This window comes from Thunnus maccoyii, chromosome 22, assembly GCF_910596095.1.
Source record: "Thunnus maccoyii chromosome 22, fThuMac1.1, whole genome shotgun sequence".
Taxonomy (NCBI): domain Eukaryota; kingdom Metazoa; phylum Chordata; class Actinopteri; order Scombriformes; family Scombridae; genus Thunnus; species Thunnus maccoyii.
Genome location: NC_056554.1, coordinates 2,929,675 through 2,949,012, shown reverse-complemented (window position 1 = coordinate 2,949,012; position 19,338 = coordinate 2,929,675). Strand labels below are relative to the sequence as shown.

General features: G+C 40.0%; 1 protein-coding gene across 8 annotated transcripts in view; it reads left to right on the top strand.

Moving 5' to 3' along the window:
- Window positions 1-19,338, top strand: part of camk2d1 (calcium/calmodulin-dependent protein kinase (CaM kinase) II delta 1) — a 109,728-nt gene that overhangs the window by 59,146 nt on the left and 31,244 nt on the right. For 4 of the 8 annotated variants that reach the window (XM_042402383.1, XM_042402382.1, XM_042402384.1 and 1 more), the window contains exons 5-7: window positions 2,850-2,915; window positions 5,608-5,680; window positions 18,621-18,723. In XM_042402383.1, the coding sequence (XP_042258317.1) occupies window positions 2,850-2,915; window positions 5,608-5,680; window positions 18,621-18,723 (242 nt within the window). Of the gene's footprint in view, window positions 1-2,849; window positions 2,916-5,590; window positions 5,681-7,807; window positions 7,881-18,620; window positions 18,724-19,338 lie in introns of those variants that run through there. The other 4 variants (XM_042402379.1, XM_042402378.1, XM_042402381.1 and 1 more) reach the window with 2 other exon arrangements.

Here is a 19,338-nt window from a genome sequence, read left to right as displayed (position 1 = left end):
TCTGATATGTCATCTTTATTGAATTCAGCAACCTCCTTTGCTGTCGTCAGGTTTCATCCTCACAGTGGTTCTCAACCTTTTTGGAGTCAAGGACCCCCACATTGAAACACATCACTGAACACTGAACCACTGCTCTATTACATCCAAATTTCTCAATCTCTTAATACAGCAATTAATTACTCTTTTCTATGAGTGAACCTAATATCCTGCTTTCTCTCACTTCATTTAATCGTCCTCCCTCCCTTCAAACCCCCACCCTTCTCTCCCTCTTCCCCTTCACCTCCCGCTTTCCCTTCCTTGTGTGCAACCTAATCTGGCAGCTAGAAGGAAATTGCTTTGAATTTCTTTTAAATGCTGTATTTAATTTGACTAGTGGCCATAAAAAAAGAACAGAGGGTGTTCCTCTCTTGGCTAAAAGACAACATAGGGATAAAAAAAACATTCCCCCCTTTTTCCTAAATAGAAAACCTGCCTGAAAGGATTACAAGACAGACTACAAGTGGGTAGAACAAATTAACCATGTTTGACCATATTATATCTCCAGAGGTTTACTGGACCTCAATTTCAACCTGATATTTATTGAGCATGAGTTGAAAAGCATTGTAACAGATAGGAACAACATGCTAGATCAGAGAAAATCATTTTACAATTCATTTTTGGATGACTTCCTGGCAGCTGAATGCATGCCAAGAATAACACTGTGTTTTTACAACTGAATTTGTCACAACACCAAAGTCATTCAAATTTCCATGAAAGTTTAATATGAAAATCTCTGAAGACTCAAAGTGATAATGTTTTCCAGAGGCAATGGAAAAAGTTTTGCCTTAAAATATCCTAAAAGTCATTCTCTGTGTTTTGGGAAATTGGCCTAGAGGCCTACTTTTAAACATCTTGTTACATGTTAAAGGGAAACAAAGGGAAAGGGAATGTACATAGTTTGTACATTAAAGGGGACCTATCTTTACCTACATTGTACATTAAAGGGGACCTATCTTCGTGTCAAACGTGGCCAAAGTGTCAAATAACAAGGTAAGCGTATGTAGAAGTGATCCTTGTGAACCAAAAACACTGGTTTCAGACTTCTCTGAATGCTCAGTTTCCAACGTTTTTTTTTTTCTACTTTCAGCCCAAGCTGATGTCGGCTTGTGACAGATTTCTTTATATGACCATCTGCTCCACGCACAGCATGAGTTCACTGCTCTGCTCCACTAACACTGCTAACAAAGCTCTGCTAATTCAGTGAGGAACATGTTTCATTTCCTGTAAATTCTTCACAATAAAAGTCTCCCATTATTTAGTCATTTAAAATTTTTTAATATGAAGCAGTAAACCAGGAAATGTTGGGTTTGCATTAGCGGTAACTTAACTTGACTTTGAAACGGCTGCGCCTCAGCAGGCTTCTAGAATGCTGACCAATCCGAACAGAGTTGGCTCATCAAGAAGGGGGCCTTAAAGAGACAGGAGCTAAGACTGCCTGTTAGAGACAGAGACTGAATTGAGTGGCTACATAAAGGGCCAGTGTAGGATAAATAAGTTTTTTGAATTGTGAATCATGCAAAGCTACTCTAGTGGAGTCCCAGAATAAAAATATAGAGCTGGAAATGAGTGTGATCGATCCTCTTTAAGGTCTGTTTAGTCATCATGGGGTGCAAAACTGTTAAATCAATTTTTCTATGGTTCTGGGGGATTTTTGTGAAGTCTGTTGAAATAATCCTGATGATGTCATCACAGTTATCTTGGCTTGAAAACGTGAAATTTGAGTGTGGGGTTAAATACATACAGTCATTTACAAAGTAGGGTAGGTCTAATGAAGGCAGATATTGAAATGCATTATGGGAAATGTAGGATCCAGTGTTTTTGTAACTTGCCCTATTCTGGGAACCAAGGATTTGTCTGCTGCCTTAATTTTGTTTTTCAATATTTTAAGTCCTCTAATTTTAAGAAGTAAAATATTCAATCACCACTAGGTTGTATTGGTTTGCCTAAAATTATGCACACCCATTTGGATATTATTTGGAGATATTTGGAAGTGATTATGGGATTTTATGAATTTCCAGTTCACCTTCACTGCACCCTGATCAGCTGAACATATGTGGTCAAGCAGTTAACGCTACAGAGAAGGGACACTTTTTGTACGTATATGTATATAATATATACACAGATACATACATATAATATGTATGTGTGTATGGGTTTATTTTTATATATATATATCGAGTAAAAATGTCAGTTTATCTTCATTATTGACAAAACTTTTATTGTGATCCCATATCAAAATCATTTTATCGCCCAGCCCCACATACAACTGTTTTCACAGACTGAGTTAAGTGTGTCCCTTTTAAAGTTACCAATATAAACATTAGTATTTGCATCAGAAAAATGTTACTACAGTACTACTACAGTACTTATGGATTGAGATTTAGGTCCAACTGCTGGATCTCAGTGTTTATACTATGTAGTGCTTTATTGCATATTTATTGCACCTTGGTTGTTATCCAGTGGTGTTGCTCAGCCACTTGGAAAAGCAATCTGGAATTGAGTCATAACCTCATGGAAAGACACGGAAACTCCTTCCAGCTGAATAAACAATGTCCATACACAGTGTGACCATATCTGCTGAAATGTGTTATTGTAGTGATTTCACCACAAAAAGGCATAGCATCATGCTTTTGACCCAGCTGGTCTGAAAATAATCTCTTCCGGATGAGATTTATCATTGTGCAGTACTATTAAGCATTTTGCTCTTTTTCCTCTCCCAAAGGTGAAATGAACATCTGTGGTATTGCAGGTCACTTCTTTTCCCTCTAACTTTCTCTTTCTTTTATTCTTTTTGTCTCTTTCTCTTCCAGAGTAACCGGTGGTGAGTTGTTTGAGGACATTGTTGCCAGGGAGTACTACAGCGAAGCCGATGCCAGGTCAGTGTGATGCTTAGTCAGGCTGCATAGATCACATGTCCTGTTGATATTTCTGAATTTATCGTATGTGATGTGAAATATTCAGTTATTCTACTTTGGGACCATAAAGGCATATTCAAGACAGACAGACAGATACACCATAGCGTGATTACTATACTTGTATCCATCATTATGAAACTACATGTTTCAGTGTATATGTGAATGATAATGTTTGCAACATACAAAATACACAAAAATACAGTTCTTCCTCGTTATGCATTGGATACATCAGTGCATAAGTGTTTTCTGTTGTGCTGCCTTTGATGTGCCTTTTATGCCTCAAATCCTCTCTTCCTACATTTCTTGTTGTACTTTGTCCTCTGATTATGGATCTGCTTTTCCCAATTTCACCTTTTTCCTTCTTTATTGAAAATCCACTCAAAAAAGAACCCCATCTGTTGTGTCAGCCATGCCAGTCACATGGCTTTATGGAGGGGGATGTTGATCAGTCTTTCTTATGGTCCACCACTTTGGTCCAAACCATTGACTGTATACAAAGATGGACGACATGACAGCTCCCCAAAAGTGAAGCCAAAGAATCTCAATTGCCCCCTGGTGGCTGGCTGAAGTATAGTTCATAAGTCCCGCCCCTTCCATGTTAGTGGATGGGACATGAGCCAAACTAAATAAGTACACATCAAATACATTATCCCAAAGATGGTTTCTGTCATTCTAGTTAGTTCTTATCATACTGATGTTTGTCCAAGTGTTTATTTTTCTGATAAGTTTATTTTTAATTAGATATTTTACAATATAGAAAGGTGGTGTGACATCATGATTGACAGCTGCTCTCAAACTTCAGGCGCCACTCTACTGTGCAGACTCTGGCTCCAAATGGCATCACACATATTGCATATTGGTAGGAAGTGGAGATGCGTCACCATAATTATTTACTGTCAGTGGTCCAAAGTAAAATATCTCAAAAATTATTGGATGCATCGCCATGAAATTTTGTAGACATTCATGGCTCCCAGATCAATCCCAATGACTTTGCTTCCAACTTTTGCTCTAGTGCCATCATCAGGTTCACATTGGTGATTTTAAGTGAAATGTTTCTGTTGGATGGATTATCATGATATTTGGTACTTACACTCACCAACCACTTTATTGGGAACACCTAATGCAATCCAATACAACACCTGTGCCATAAATTCTGCTTTTATGAAGCTTATACATTTTCAGTTTTTGTTGACATCGTCAGAAAGATGATCATTCAACTTTATGTTTATTGTTGAGATCGTAGTGGGTGGTGGTGGTGTACTGGAGTGCCTTATATTGAAAAATGTATAAGCTTCGTAAAATTGCATTGCATTAGATTGTATTGAGGTGTTCCTAGTAAAGTGCTCGGTGAGTGTACGTTCATGTTCCTCTCAGGATGAATATTAATCACTTTGGCGCCATCATCAGGTCAGAATTTCAATTTGTCCAGTGCTTTGGTTTGTTATCTACTTGCAAAACTAATTACATTTCTGTCAGCCTCAGCTGTACTTCATGTTTAGTGCTAATTAAGAAAAGCTAGCATGCTAACTTGCTAAACTGGTGAACATGGTAAACATTATACCTGCTTTACATAGACAAGGTAGTTTTTGTCATTGTTAGCATGCTGATGTTAGCATTAAGCTCAAAGCACTGCAGGCACAGCCTCACAAAGCAGCTAGCATGACTGTAGACTTTTAGACTTGTTTACAAGTAGCCCAGTATCAAGAAAAGCTTCATCCCAAAGCACGTTAAATGTTCCTATAAGATTTAGTTTTTAGTTATTTTGAGGATGTTCAGTTTTCCATCCAGCTTGGTTATCTCACTGGTGTGCTTGAAGTTAAATACGCTGAAGTTTGTCTTTCAGTTCCAGGATTTGTCATCAAGAGTAGTAACTGTTTTGATGTCATCTTAAAAAGAGACTTGTTCATTTATGAAATAACGAATCAGAATTAGGTTTTATTTGATCATCTGGATTCTATTTTGTGGTGGATTTTGATTTGTAAAAAATATTTTAAAGGTTAAATCCAAAAGAGCTTTTTAGATTAAAAGATAATGCATGTGTCCTTTCTATCTGTTCTATTTCTAAATTTCTCTACTTTTGAGTGGCTTAAAGGAACAGTTCAATATTTTGGGAAACATGCTCGTTCACTGTCTTTCTGAGAGTGAAATGAAAAGATAAAGAGAGTTGTTGTAAATCTCATAGCTGTGTTTTAAGCACAGAGGTGGTATCACAACATGGTTAACCTAGCTTAGCATTTCCCCCCGCTTAGCAAGACTGGAAGCAGGGGGAAACAGCTAGCCTGCCTCTGTCTAAGGTAAAAAAAAACAACAAAAAAAAAGACCTCTAAAGTTTCCTTATTTGCACAATATCTATTGTTTGTTTAAGTCTTACATGATCAGAAAGGTAAAAATGTGTTCTTTCAGGGGCATTTCCGTACAGACATGGGATTGATATTAGTCTTCTCACCTCACTCTTGAGAAGAAAGCAAATAAGCGTACTTCCCAAAGTGTTGAACTTTTCCTTTAAAACCTTCCCTTTGTCAATCAAGTGTTTGTATTTCATGTGTCTGGTGTGTTCTGTCTGCCCGTTCTTGTTTCTTAGTTCTCTGACATTTACCTGTTCTCCCTCTTCCTCTCCTTTTTGCTTCTGGCCTGGTCTCTCTCTCCTCCACAGTCACTGCATACAGCAGATTCTAGAAAGTGTAAATCATTGCCACATAAATGGCATAGTACACAGGGACCTAAAGGTTAGTAAGTGGAAACAGTAACAGCAAAAAGACACAGGCCTGCCCTCCTGCGGCACCTTGCCTCGCTCCTCCACTGCCTGATCAGTCGACCAATTAACCAATCACCGAGCGCCGCCTCCTCCAAAACCACACTCCCTCCCCTTCTCTGCCAGTCACCCTCACACACCCCCCCACCTGACAGGAAATCCCCTGCTGCAGGGCACTGTGGGTAGGCTGGCTGGAGAGGAGGCGGTCGTGTAGTGCTGGGGGGGGTTGGTAGATCTCATCATGGCCTGCCTCCCCTGTATGCCAGGGCACAAAGTGCATGTAGCATCTGTCCAAGCCCATGCTCTGACACAGCCACTGTGAGGCTGAGGCCTGAGAGAGGAGGAGGAGGAACAAGAGGAGGAAGATGGGGCTTTAGATTCCATCTATATAGGTGTATGACAATTTGTATTCTAAATTATAACACTCAAAACACAAAGTTTAATATGACACTAATTTATGCTTTGATGTCAAATCAGAATTAAAGCCGTCAAGCAGCGTTTGAATCAACAGCCCCTCCACTGTAAGTAAGCACCACTTTGACAGCATACTGTAGATATCAATTACTCATTTTTGCACTGATAGCTGCAGTCCACGACTGTATTTAAGGGAAATATGTAATTGAATATGTAATTTTTTTAAACCAAAACTGTGATTTAAATTGTGATTATTTTTTAAAAATTTAACTTTTTAACATTTTGTGACTCTACATAGGCCTGGTTTTAAACAAGATAAGTTTTTATCAAGCGTGAACTACCTGAACGAACCTATTGCTACATTAAAAATTCATCTCTTTTAACATCAGTAAGTTACAGAAAAGACAATTCACATATTAACCTATCAGTGGTTCTGACAGTACTTTGGGGTTTTTTCACATAGCTCTGGCTGTCAGTTCTGTCAGTTATGTTAACATTGTAATTGCTGAGATTTTAGAACTCTCTAAAATTTTGTCGAAAGGTGCAAGAAACCCAAGCAGTCAGATGATCAGAGGTTGTAAATTGAACTTATTTGAAAAGAAAAAAAGACAAATGGTAAATTCCACAGTTTTCATGTGAAATGAGGGATTTTTAGTCACATTTCTGGTGTGCTTACTGTACCTTTTACTTCTGAATTATCCAGATGATTTAATCAGTTTGAACTGCTGGTTTGTTTGCAACCTGTCTCATCCTCATCTGGCAATTTTTTTGCAATGTTGCCACTTGTTGAGATTTCATCTTCATAACTAATAGAACTGATGGCCAGAGATTAAAAAATATAACCATAGCTTTCTATGACCTTACAACAGGCAGAATTAACGTTAATTAGCTACAGCTGACAACAGCAACAGTTGTCTTTATAGCTGCAGAGATTGACCATCACCAACTGTACTTTCAGAAAACCTTTTTACAATTTGTTAAGACATTGTTGTGGATGTAATAGAAGTTACATTTTTCAGTTTAAAAGTTGCATTCTTTTAAATTGGGATGTAAAAACAAGTAATAATTCAAGGCTAGTCTACACCAAACTGTCTTCTTGTTGTAACAGTAGTCAGTCCAGTCAAATAATCTATAGAGGTGCTGTTGACAGTGCTTGATACACTATGTTTCGACCCACCCCATGTTAAATGGGGCGGGACAAAACCTCCAAACTTATTCACACTGACAACTCATTACTGAGGACCAGTATCAGATTCAAACCACACCTCGCCTCAGCTCCTGTGCCTCTCTCCTCACCCTCCCAGGGTCCTGCCTCCAGTTGGCCAGGAGCTAACACCACTTCTGTTTTGATACTCGGGCAGAGAATTGGCTGTGTGTATGTGTGTGCGTGTGTGTGTGTGTACTGTAGAGCAATTTTTTTTTTTCTTTTCTGAGCCTGTGACAGCAAACATCAATTGGTGACCATGGCAACACAAAAAAAACATTTTGAACACTCTATAGAGTAAATTGTCCGTTTTTCCAAATTACCCCTCGTTATGGCCTCTCCAGGTGGGTCAGTTGCCACATTGCTGTACAGTCTCCCCACTAACACGGCCAGCAGCTCCCCGAGTGTCAAAGCAAGCTCACAGCTACAGACAGTGAGTGGTAGCTTGTCACTAACCCATGGCCCCCTGGTGTTTGCATGCAGTCATTGCATTCAGCAGATCCTAGAGGCTGTGCTCCACTGCCACCAGATGGGTGTGGTCCACCGCGACCTCAAGGTAAGTAGACACACGGTGAATATATTTTAGTTTCTGTCATGTGGCCTAAGTTTCCTCCATACATCCTGTTTCATCTTATAACTGTACTTTGTGTTAATTTCTTTACTTTTTATCGACTTCCCTAAACATCTATACCCAACTTCTTTTTTTTCCACGTTTATACTTATGTAACTCTACCCCTCCTTTATAAAACTCATACGCCTTTACTGACCCACTCCCCTCGGAGATGTTTGGTTACATCTTCCAGGTTCATGTTTCAATAAAATATCAATCTCAACGCCTCCACTAAGCAAAGGAAGCAGCCAGTCCGCAGGCCCCAACAATGGTTACTGAAAAGTGTTAATGGTCCTGGAAATAAGATTGGCAGTCCTCCACTCAATTACTCTGCAGCTGTAAACAGCAGCGCATACTGTTTATGGGCCTTGTAAAACAGGCACATGTGTCTGGAGAACATCTACTGTGGTACTTCAAGTTACAAGATTCTTTTTCTTCACAGACAAGATATGATCAATCAATAAATAATGACAGAAGTAATGCAGTGGTTATTTATAAAATAAAACTATAGAGCATTTTATACCCATGTTCGAGAAAACATTTTATAGACATTAAATGCACAAACAACAACTACAAAATTTAAGGTGAATTTTTAAATTTTTGATTGTTTGGTTAGTTTACTGATTCTCTCATATGTATAATTATTTATAGTCAGAAGTGCAATGCAGCAACAGAATCTATACAGTACAGAAAAATAGCAAGGTAGGAATTAAGTAACAAACAGTCTTAACAGTATGTTCAGTATAAACAGTATATAATAGTATAAACAGTGTCTGACAGTATTAAACAGTACAAGCAGCTCAAGTGTGCAATGCAGCATCAAAACCAAAACAGAATTGAAATGTACATATAGCATCTTCATAAAAATACTGTGGCTGAATGTATTAGTCCCTGTACACTGAGGTTATTAATTACAGCAGCTGTTACTGTGTTGTAGTTACAGATACAAGACAGTACTACAGAATAGATGAGAGTGGACCTCTGTGTAACGTATAGCTTACATGGCAGCATAGTGCAGTATGTGTGTGTATATGAAGTCAGTTGTGCCAGACAATTATGGGGGCAGTCAGACAGATTAAGGAGGGGTATTTAGTGGACTGATTCAGAGCAGTTATAACTCTGGGGGAAAAGCTATTTCTCAGTCTGGAGGTGCGGGTGTAGAAGGCCATATAACGTCTGCCAGATTGAAGGAGTTCGAACAGACGATGACATGGGTATGTGGAGTCCTTACAAATGCTGGTAGCTTTCCTGAGGCAACGTGAGCTGTAGATGTCCTCCAGGGCTTGGAGCTGTATCCCAATGATCTTCTCTGCGCTGAAGACAACCCACTGAAAAGCTTTCCTATCAGCTGCTGCTGTGGGTCCTCTGAGCCCAGAAACCTGAAGCTGGACACTCTGAAGACCGGAGCGTACTTGTCATCCTGTGACCTTCCAAAGTTGATGATCAGCTCCTCTGTCTTTGCTGTATTAAGGGACAGGTTGTTCTCTGACCACCAGCACACCAGGTTCTGCACCTCTACTCTGTAGGCCTTCATCACTGTTGGAAATCAGCTTGTTAACCGTTATGTCATCTGCCAACTTAACAATGGTGTTAGTGGCGAATGCAGGAACACAATCGTGTGTGAAGAGGGAGTAGAGGATGGGGCTCAGTACACATCACTGTGGTGTACCAGTACTCAGAGCTATAGTGGAGGACAGGTGGGGGCCCACTCTCACCACCTGAGGATGCTCTGACAGGAAATTCAGGATCCAGTTGCAAAGTGATGAGCTGAGGCCCTAGCTGGTGGAGTTTGGAGGTGAGCTTGCTGGGGATGCCAGTATTGAAAGCAGAGTTGTAGTGTACGAATAGCATCCTCATGTATGTGCCCTGTCTCTCCAGATGAGTCAGGACAGCGAGAAGAGCTGGAGAGGTGGCGTCCTCTGTGGATCTGTTAGCTCTGTAAGAGAACCGTTATGAGTCCAGTGAGGCAGGGATGATGATGGCTTTGATGTGGGAGAGGGAGAGACCAACCTTTCAAACCACTCCATTATTGTTGGTATGAGGGCAACCAGACGATAGTCATTCAGATTGCTGATGTTTTTTTTTTTTTCGGCACCGGCACTATGACGGCTGACTTTAGGCACTTGGGGACCGTTGCCAGAGACAGGTTGAAGATTCTTGTAAATACTTAAGCTACCTCCTTAAGTACCTGTCCTGAAACTCCGTCCAGGCCTGCAGCTTTGCATGGATTGACCCTCCTTAGTGTGTGCTGCACATCAGGTGTGCTCAGTGTGAGAACCTGTTCATCCTCTATGGCCAGGATTCTTGCACTCGTCACATTGTTGCCAAATTCAAAGCGAGCGAAGGTGTTGAGCTTGTTGGCCAGTGTGACATCACTGTGGGGGTAGACAGAGCTGCTCTTGTAGTCAGTGATAGTCCTGATGCCTTGCCACATGCTCCTAGTGTCAGGTTTGACCTGGCAACACTATGTGCTGTAGTGTCACCTGATGTAAAAGCATTATTGCATGCTCTAAAAGTATTATTGTGTGCTAATTATTTGCCTGTTTAATCAGATTCACAGTGGCATTTAAGTTTACTTATAGTTATTTCTGGTCACATATATATGTCTGTTAGTATCTCGCTGGCAAATAGTTGTAAGTCTTTGCAGTGTGGTCAAGTGCAGCGTCTGTGAGGTAGACTGTATCAGCAACCCATAACTGACATAGTTGATATTGAACTGGTTAAGAGAGAAATTCCTATGATTTGTTATTTTCAAAGTTGTCATGATTAAGTAAATTGCTAGAGTTTTTGCAAGGCCTTCAGTATGCTCTAAGTAAACTGGTTTGTCGTCATTTGTCCATCTTTTGTGTCTTTGTTATTTGACAAGATTAATGTTACAAATGGGGACAATGGAGCACACTCCCCTCATGCGATGCACCAAAAGTGACAGAAGTAGTTGAAAAATGGAAAAAGAGAACCTGATTGGGAGTTCAAAACCTGTATCCTTTCACATCTGAACAGTCACTGCTTAAAGTGGGTATGATTGTTGGATTGTCTTTTGTGAAGTGAGAAAAATCATCTGAGATACTGATTCCACTGTTCCAGAAAGGGGGTTTCAGAAGCAGTTGAACGATCTGACGAGCACTGTATTTGAAGCAGACTTGGAAGAAATGGAATATTATATTCACAATAACAATATTGTGAAGTCAGCAATCTGTAACCTCACCACTAGATGGCATTTAATCCTACACGCTGGTCCTTTAAAGGGGTACTACAGGGATAAACTTGGGGGACATGTTTAAAAAATGGGGTGCAGCAGTAGCTGACTTTTGGTTCTTGGCATAGGTCAAATTCCAAAAACAACTACACCTCACATAATGCAATTTTATAGTGTCTCATTATTAGATCCCCTTCAAACTCCTCACTCCTAGTTTATAAGGCAGACTTTCGGTTAAAATTTTGAATCAAGAACAAGCTCTTATGTATTTTATACCAGGTGGTTATTTTAATAGAATAAATAATGTTATTTCACCTCTTAATACAGATTCCCTTGTTTACTATAGCAGTATTGTGGGTGTGTACTGGGAGAATTACGTACCTCCATGAATGATACCCCTTGTCCTGTCAGGAGCTTTGGAAGAATAGAGATGTCATTATAACTCAATTTTTTTGAGGGTGGACTTTAAACTAAACATTACGTCCACAGTAGTCTGGTTAACACCTCTAATGCTACTTTTACTCACTGTGGTTTGGTCATCTCTGATTTGCCAATCAAATGATCCCAGGTGTGTCTGAGGTTAGGTTTACCTTCAGCAATAATGAGCTCACATTTTGCATTCACCGACTGCCTCTTTTTCTGCTCTCTGATTGGCTGTTGCCAGGCAGCTGCACCGGCTTACTGCAGAAAAACAAAGACAAAACAAATACAACCAAAACAAATAAGCAAGCTGGAGAGCAGTGGCACGATGGGAAGCTCTGTTTTGCCACATTGTATGTGTATTCATGTGATTTCATCTCACAAGATAATGATTTTTGGTAGCACACGGAGTCCAAAACACCCACAAACAGGTGCCTAGGAAAGCAAAACATAGCAGTCGTTATAAAGTTCGTGCAAAGTTTTATGGTTTATGTTGAGAGTCTAGACACATGCCAGTGGAGTGTCATAAATTTTTGTGGAGCAGTAACGGCACATACAGGCCTCCTTTAGAACCACTACAATTATGCTTTTATTAGAGCAGGCTGCTCTAGCACTCCTTTAGCATGCAAGTTTATTTCTGACTTAAGATCAGTAGGTGCAACAATATAATCTCAATTTAAAGTCTCACCAGCTTTTTCAGAGCTTTTAACCAGAGGAAACCCACTCACACAGACCACTTTCCACTTGAAAGTGGTCTCAGACTTTTGGACCCAACTGAATATCTCAATTTAAAGATCAGTGGTAAGAACCCTCTTACACAGAGCATTTTATCAGTGCGGAAGAGGATATATAGATCTGACCACAAAGAGCGGATGATAAGAAACCTGCCCAGACTTGAGACCACGATGGATGCTATAGACTCAACAGGGACCAAAAGAAGCATCCCAATGGTTCACGCTTGCATGGCTGGGCTGTCAGTCACAAGGAGTCAAGACTTACCATAAACCATTCAACATCTCAAGATCTTTGCTGGTACATTCTAAAGACAGAAGCCCTCTAGAGACAAACTGTACATTGATGAAACAGCAGGGAGCCTGGACAAGAGACTGAACAAACACCGGAAAAGACCATCAGAACACCAGACCAAAACCGCTCACAGCATAGACTAAGAAGGAGTCAAAGGTCATTGAGCAGGAGTTAGTGGACCAAGTAATATTCACATTCAACGCCAGAGACCATCTTTGTGCAGACACAGGTTACCAGAGGTTATCCCCCCCCCCAGCTCATGTTACTTATGAAGAGCATCACATGTGTTGCTAGTAAGTGGACTGTGAATTGAAAAGTGTCACAGATATTAATTTCTTTGGTCAAGAACAAATGTACAGCATTAGATGAATGGTAACATCAGGATTGGACTCATTGTCCTCTGATTGAAGGATAGTCCATCCCCAAGCTGTCCCTTCTCTTTTCTTTTTCCCTCATTTAAATCACGGATGTTCTCTTCCTGTTTCACCTTCCTCAACCCTGTTGAAGAACCACTGACTTGACTGTGTTTCCCAACTTTTGAAACCAAACCTGCACCATGTCATTGTCTAGCAGTAATTAATGTCACTGTGTTGTGGGAAAGAGCGAACTTGTAAAGAACAATTCTACAAATGCTTGAAAAGAAGCAGGTCAATACCACCAAGTTCACAGGTCTGCTGTATTTTATCTTAATACTGACAACTTGCTTTGATGGTGTTAGTTTTGGTTATAACAGTAACTATTTCTGCTATACACTGCAGTGCTTTTCACAAATTTAACCAGTTATTTTGATTCAATTTTGTCTAAAGTAATTAGATTGATAATGGCAGAATATTGATCTGTGCAAATCTAGCAACAGGACTGACTGGTTTCCTTCTTGTTCTTCCTTTTGTCTGAGGTTTTCTTCTTCTGTTTACATCACATTTTTTTGATGAAGTAGCTGCAAAATCTATAAGTTCATTGACTTCATATTCTTTTCCAAACGCTGTCTTTCAAAATGTCTGACTCTCTTCCTAAAAAAAAGAATAAAAACTCAGGGGACAGTTGTTGGCAGCAAGTGCAGTGTGTGCATTTGTCAGTAACAGTAGTAGTCCTCCAGATTAAAGCAGAACCCTCAGGCTGGTATAGCAGGCCAGTAATTTTATCTACTTTATGGCTGCCTGTATCAGACAGAATCCAATTACAGCTATTACACACCAGCAGCAAAGAGGGAGCATGAATCCTTATCAATCTGATATGAACTATACTTTGTACTTTACACACATACAGAAACCCAGTGTTAGTGTGTGTATGTGTGTGTATACCCAACAACCATTTCAATGTTGAACATACTGTATGCTGATATGACAAGCCTCAGTAATGTGGGTAGATGGTGAAGTTTGCCACATCCTGTACATTTTCGTCAGTGAAATGTTTACTGGGTATTGATTTGTGTTCATCACCCTGTAAGTTTGACTGCGTTTGCATGCGTGTGGCTGTTGTAATCTTATCTGCAGGCCTGAAACCAAACTAGGCAGTAATTAGAGACTGTCGGAATGCTTTCAGTCTAGTGATGAGTAAAAGAAAAAAAAAAAAAAAAAAAAAAGGAAAGAAATGAGGCATCAAGAGGCGTTAGAGCACACTGAGTGCCTTCCATCCATATGGTACCATCTGTGTGATCATAAAGCAGATTATAAAGCACTTCATCAAATCCTCTAGTGATGCAGCCTAATAGGAACACTCTTTTAGTTTTGATTTGACTTTAAATGACAACTCCAGTTTATTACAACTAAGGTTTTATTTTTCTAGCCTTAGCCATTGTTTCTGTCAGCCATGAATAAAACAAAATAATAAAGTTTTAAAGTGAGGGTAGCTCCTGGTTCCAGAAGTGTATTTCCACATTCTGTATTTCCATTGCAAATTTAAAACTATTGGAAACTGGACTCCCACTGGTAATGTAACAGCCCTATATCTTTTATGTTTTGGCTACTACCTTGGCATTGACAGAAGGCTCTACAATAACCATGAGCCTCAGCTGCTATTGCTATGGAGAAGAAGCCAGTCAAAGGTGTGAATTGGGCCAGTTTGAAATGCTTTGTTGTTGCAATTGCTGAATTCATCCAAAATTGAAAGATGTTTAGCTTTCACCTACTGTCAATTTTAAGCTCATGATTGGATGTTTCTTGCATCTTTTGGATTTGTAGGAAAATTCTCCCTTAAAATTTATATGTACACAGTCTTTTTTTGTTAAAGAACCAGAAATTTTCTAATGCCATCAATTAATCGATTATTTCCTCGATTAATCAATTAGTTGTTTTGTCCATAAAATGTCAGGAAATGGTGAAATACGTCTGTTTCCCAAAGCTCAAGATGACGTCCTCAAATGTCTTGTTTTGTCCCGACCAACAGTCATTTGAGAAGTTCAATCAGAGAATTTGGAAATTTTCTTCTGAAAGAATGACTCAATGCTTAACCAATTATCAAAATTGGTTAATCATTTAATAGTTGGCATCTACTCGATTAATCATTGCAGCTCTAGAGAAAATGAAAGGGACTTTCATTCCCACAACTTTGCTGCAGAGATCTGAGGAATACAGCAAGTTTGCTACAACAAAACCCAATCAGGCAAGAAACACGAGCAGCCAGATGATCAAACGGGTTGGTAACAAGCCAGCAGTTTAGTCAGATTATCTAAATTACTTTATTTGGTGGTGAAACCAAAAGTGATTGCACTAAATGTGATTGAAATGCTGGATGCACAGGAAAACTGTGTGCACACAGTATGCTAGGCCTAAGTTGAACCATAGTTCATCTACTTCAAGTGGGTCTGTAAACTGTGATTTTTATCATTCACATTCTCCTCTCCTCTTCCAGCCTAAGTTGGCTGACCGCCCTGTTGCTTTGTTCCTTGCTCTTAATGAATACTTTGGGGTGTACAGTATTTATCATAGCTGAAAGATATTATGGCCAAAACTACAAAAATAGGACCCAAGTTGAAGGTTAGGACAAGGTTAGGCTTAGTGGTTAGAGATTCTCAATGGCATCCCCCCCTGCAGAGTGTGTGTGTGGGGCAAGTGTCAGTGATATGCGGGGGGATGCCGACGTGAAACTGTAGCAGGGCAAATTAAACTGTGGCAGTTTAATACATTGGTTGGAACCCTGCCCTGCCAGGGTTAGGGTTAGGGTACACAGTTGTCTGAAATGATCAAACTCAAACTTGTTTTCCCCTTCTTCTCCATGCCCTTCATTTGACCCTTACCTGTCCACCAGTTTTCCATGGTTGTTTTCCAGGGCTGGGATCAAGTGGTTGCAGTGGGCTGGGGTGGTGGATGGCAGGGGGGAAAGTTTGCAATGACTGCATGATGCTGTTGACCTCCACCGTCTCTTTCCCTTTGCCTCCCTCCTTCCTCCCCCTCAACCTCTGCCCACAGCATGTCCTCCTGAACCGCACGTCTCAGCATTCACACATGCTCTACTAACTGCTCAAGACACCTTGAAATGCGCACATTGATTTGACACTTCAATTGATTGCAGTGAATGGCATGACTGATGCTGTCTGGAATGAATACCACAGACTGTATATAAAAAAATATTAAGTATATTAAGAGCTGTACAAGCCATAATTCAGTCTGCGCCTCTTACAAACACATGAAATTCAAGTACTACAGCCAGCGGTATAGGTTTTTTGAATAATTTTGAAGAATTCTTGTGGTATTGTGGCTTGCTGATGTCCAGTCAGGACAGTTGGAGGCAACAGGACACAAGTATGTCTAGGCCCGGTTCTTGTGTCTGGTTTTATAAGCAGTCAGCAAAAACATCATCATTGCTATTCCCCTGAAATTTTAGCTTCTGAGATTATAAATCCAGAAAGAGTCTTTTTATCGGTTCCATTTTACAAAATTATGCATAACTAGAAAATATTTTTGGTTACATTTGAAGTCCCAGTGAAATGAAATATACGTTTTCCCAGTTTTAATCCTGTGTTCATGTGTTCATTGTTCATTTATCTCTTGCTGTATGCCAAGTATATGTCAGAAAATCAGTATTTTACGACAAAATCTTTTCTCTTCCTGTAAAATGGTTTCAAATATTTGATGACTCATCCTACACTCAGGGGCATTTACAAAAGTTCATCCAATCAAATGTGACTTTGGGGTGAGTAGCTAGTCACACCCATCTTATAAAATAGCACTTGCAGCATTATAGAGAGAGATGGGAAGAGATGTGCTTTTGGATATCAGTGGGCAAAAAACTTTGTTTTCATTTCCAAAACAAGGTGTTATCTCGTGCCAGATCATCCTCCTCCTGATCTAACAACAGGTTCGGGTGTGTTTGGAGCCAACAGTCCTCTGTAACTCCATTTCTCTCTGCAGCTGAGCCCTGCCCACTTTTTAATGGTCTAATCAAATGCAAATGATTTAATGTAAATCCTTCTTGTAACTGTACACCGCTCAAATATTCCATTTCACTGGGAAATATGTCACAGTACAGAAGCTAAAGACACTCTAACTTCTGTTCCATGGGGCCTTTAAGAGAGGAAAGAACATTAAAGCCATGGTTATCAAATCAGGTCTATTTTAAATTTAAAGCTGAACTTTAAAAGTTTTACTCTCCTGGTCACAGGTGAAATTATAAATACACATAGCCTCCTCACCTGTAGAACAAGCAATATGATCTATATGATCAGCTGTCCATGTAATAAAGCATATCAAAAAAAGTTATTATAGAACATCTGAGCTTCATTAAAAAGGGGAGATAGAAAACACTCAGTAGCCAGACATTTCTTGGAGGCGAAGTTAAATGTTCTGTTGTGTTGTGAAGTTTGTGTAAGAAGTGTGGATAGAGCAGTGATGAATCGCACTAATGGGGATAACTCAACTTTGTCTTTCCTCAGAGGCTTTCATGGTGATTTACTTTGTAGTTATACATATGAAAAGTGTCAAGTCAAATTAAATAGATCGGTTCGATGTAACCCCCCCCCCCGCATTTCCCCAAGGTGTGGGTGTAGCAGGGAAAAGCACTGTTTGACGCTCCAACAATTCTGTGTTTAAAGCATACTGACGCCCTTGGAGGCTGGCCATCTATGTGTCTAGTTCTCATTGGATGATTTACCATATTACAGGGTATATATTGGCAGTGCTTTTACCCATGCTGTAAAACACCCTGACAAAAGGCCCTGTGCTGAAGTGTGTAAAGCATTCATATATATGTGGAAGTGAAAATATAGTTAAAAGTATACTGCATGTGATGTGAATTCATGTATTGTATGTGACAATCAGAATGAATTATGGCTTGCACGCCCCCCCCCCTCATAATGTACGACCAGTGTGCACACTGGTGTTCAGGTAACTGGATGTAATTGTTGCCCAATATAAGCAGCTATCCTTTTCAACAGCATCCTTTCCGTTTGTTATCATCACAGTACGGCTCAGTCGTTGTGAATAATTTCCTTTTTCGCTCCATCAAGGAAACTGCCTCAGAAATGTCAGCAAATACATTATTCATTCCCTCCGAACCTTTCCCGAAGCCCCACCCGCCCGTCTTCTGCTGGGAGGGGTTGGCATGAGTCACTGTCCACCTCTCTCACCAAGTCCATCTCCACCAGCTGGACTTGTATTGCCAATTTGACCGCAGCTTGCCAGCATCTTGTTGAATGATACGTACCACGTGCCACTGGGCTGAGGTCTGCAGCAGCCCCTGACTCAACTTGAATGTAATCAGGCTCCACATGAGTCAGTGGTAACTTTGTATGTGTGTACAGGCTGGACTCTGAGTCTGACATGCCTCGCTCCAGTAGACATTTATCTGTTAGACTGGACAGCTGCTACAGTTAGCCTCTAGCTCGGCCTTTAGTCCTAGCTGCTGAACACTCGAACACACATGGATGACATCAGTCCCTGATGTGGTTATGCAGTATAATAACCCTTCCCATAGTTTTAAAAGCTGCCAGTAACCAAAACACTAGATCTTTTAATACTTACCTCAGTCATGTTATTTTCATTCTAAGCTAATATCACTCTATCCGTGCAAGATGCTGAAAGTTTTTATCTATGTTACTTCACTCCAAGCCAGAGAATTTGCTCCTAGCCAGCAAGTTGAAGGGAGCAGCGGTCAAACTGGCAGATTTTGGCCTGGCCATTGAAGTGCAGGGAGACCAGCAAGCATGGTTTGGTGAGTACACATCACTACTCTCAATTGTTTTTTCTTTTGTGATCCAGTGGTAATTTCAGAGCGTTTAATGTTTGGATTTAAGTGAAATATGTCACTGACAAGATATAGTCCCAGTACAGCCCCAGTACTCTCCATTGGGGTGGGTTATGCAGTTGGTGTGTTGTCACAAATGAAAAATACTTTTCTAATTCAAGTTATAAAAAAAAGTTTATATTCCTATGTATGTTCTTCAGATATGGTATTTCAAAGTAGGAGAGATTCAGCAAATCACAGTACTGGTCCAGGAATGTATTTGGTTGAAAGGACTTATGGTGTGCAGTTCTGGAAACTACATTACTTTTAGTGAAGAAAATGTCAGCTGTCCTTGGTAATCGTACAGCTGTCATACCTGTCAAGTATAGATAATAAACCCCCATTTAAAATGTCTGGTCTTCACAGTATGCATGTGAATACAATTTTACTTTCTAAATTCAAACCCCTTTAAGTTTTTCTGCACCCTCTCTAAGATTTTGCTGATGCACAAATTCAATTTCAGACATCTCAAAATAGTTAATTGTCTCTCAGGTATGAACGGAACATTTGTGTGCTCATTCTGTCTCCTCTCAGGCAAGGTCC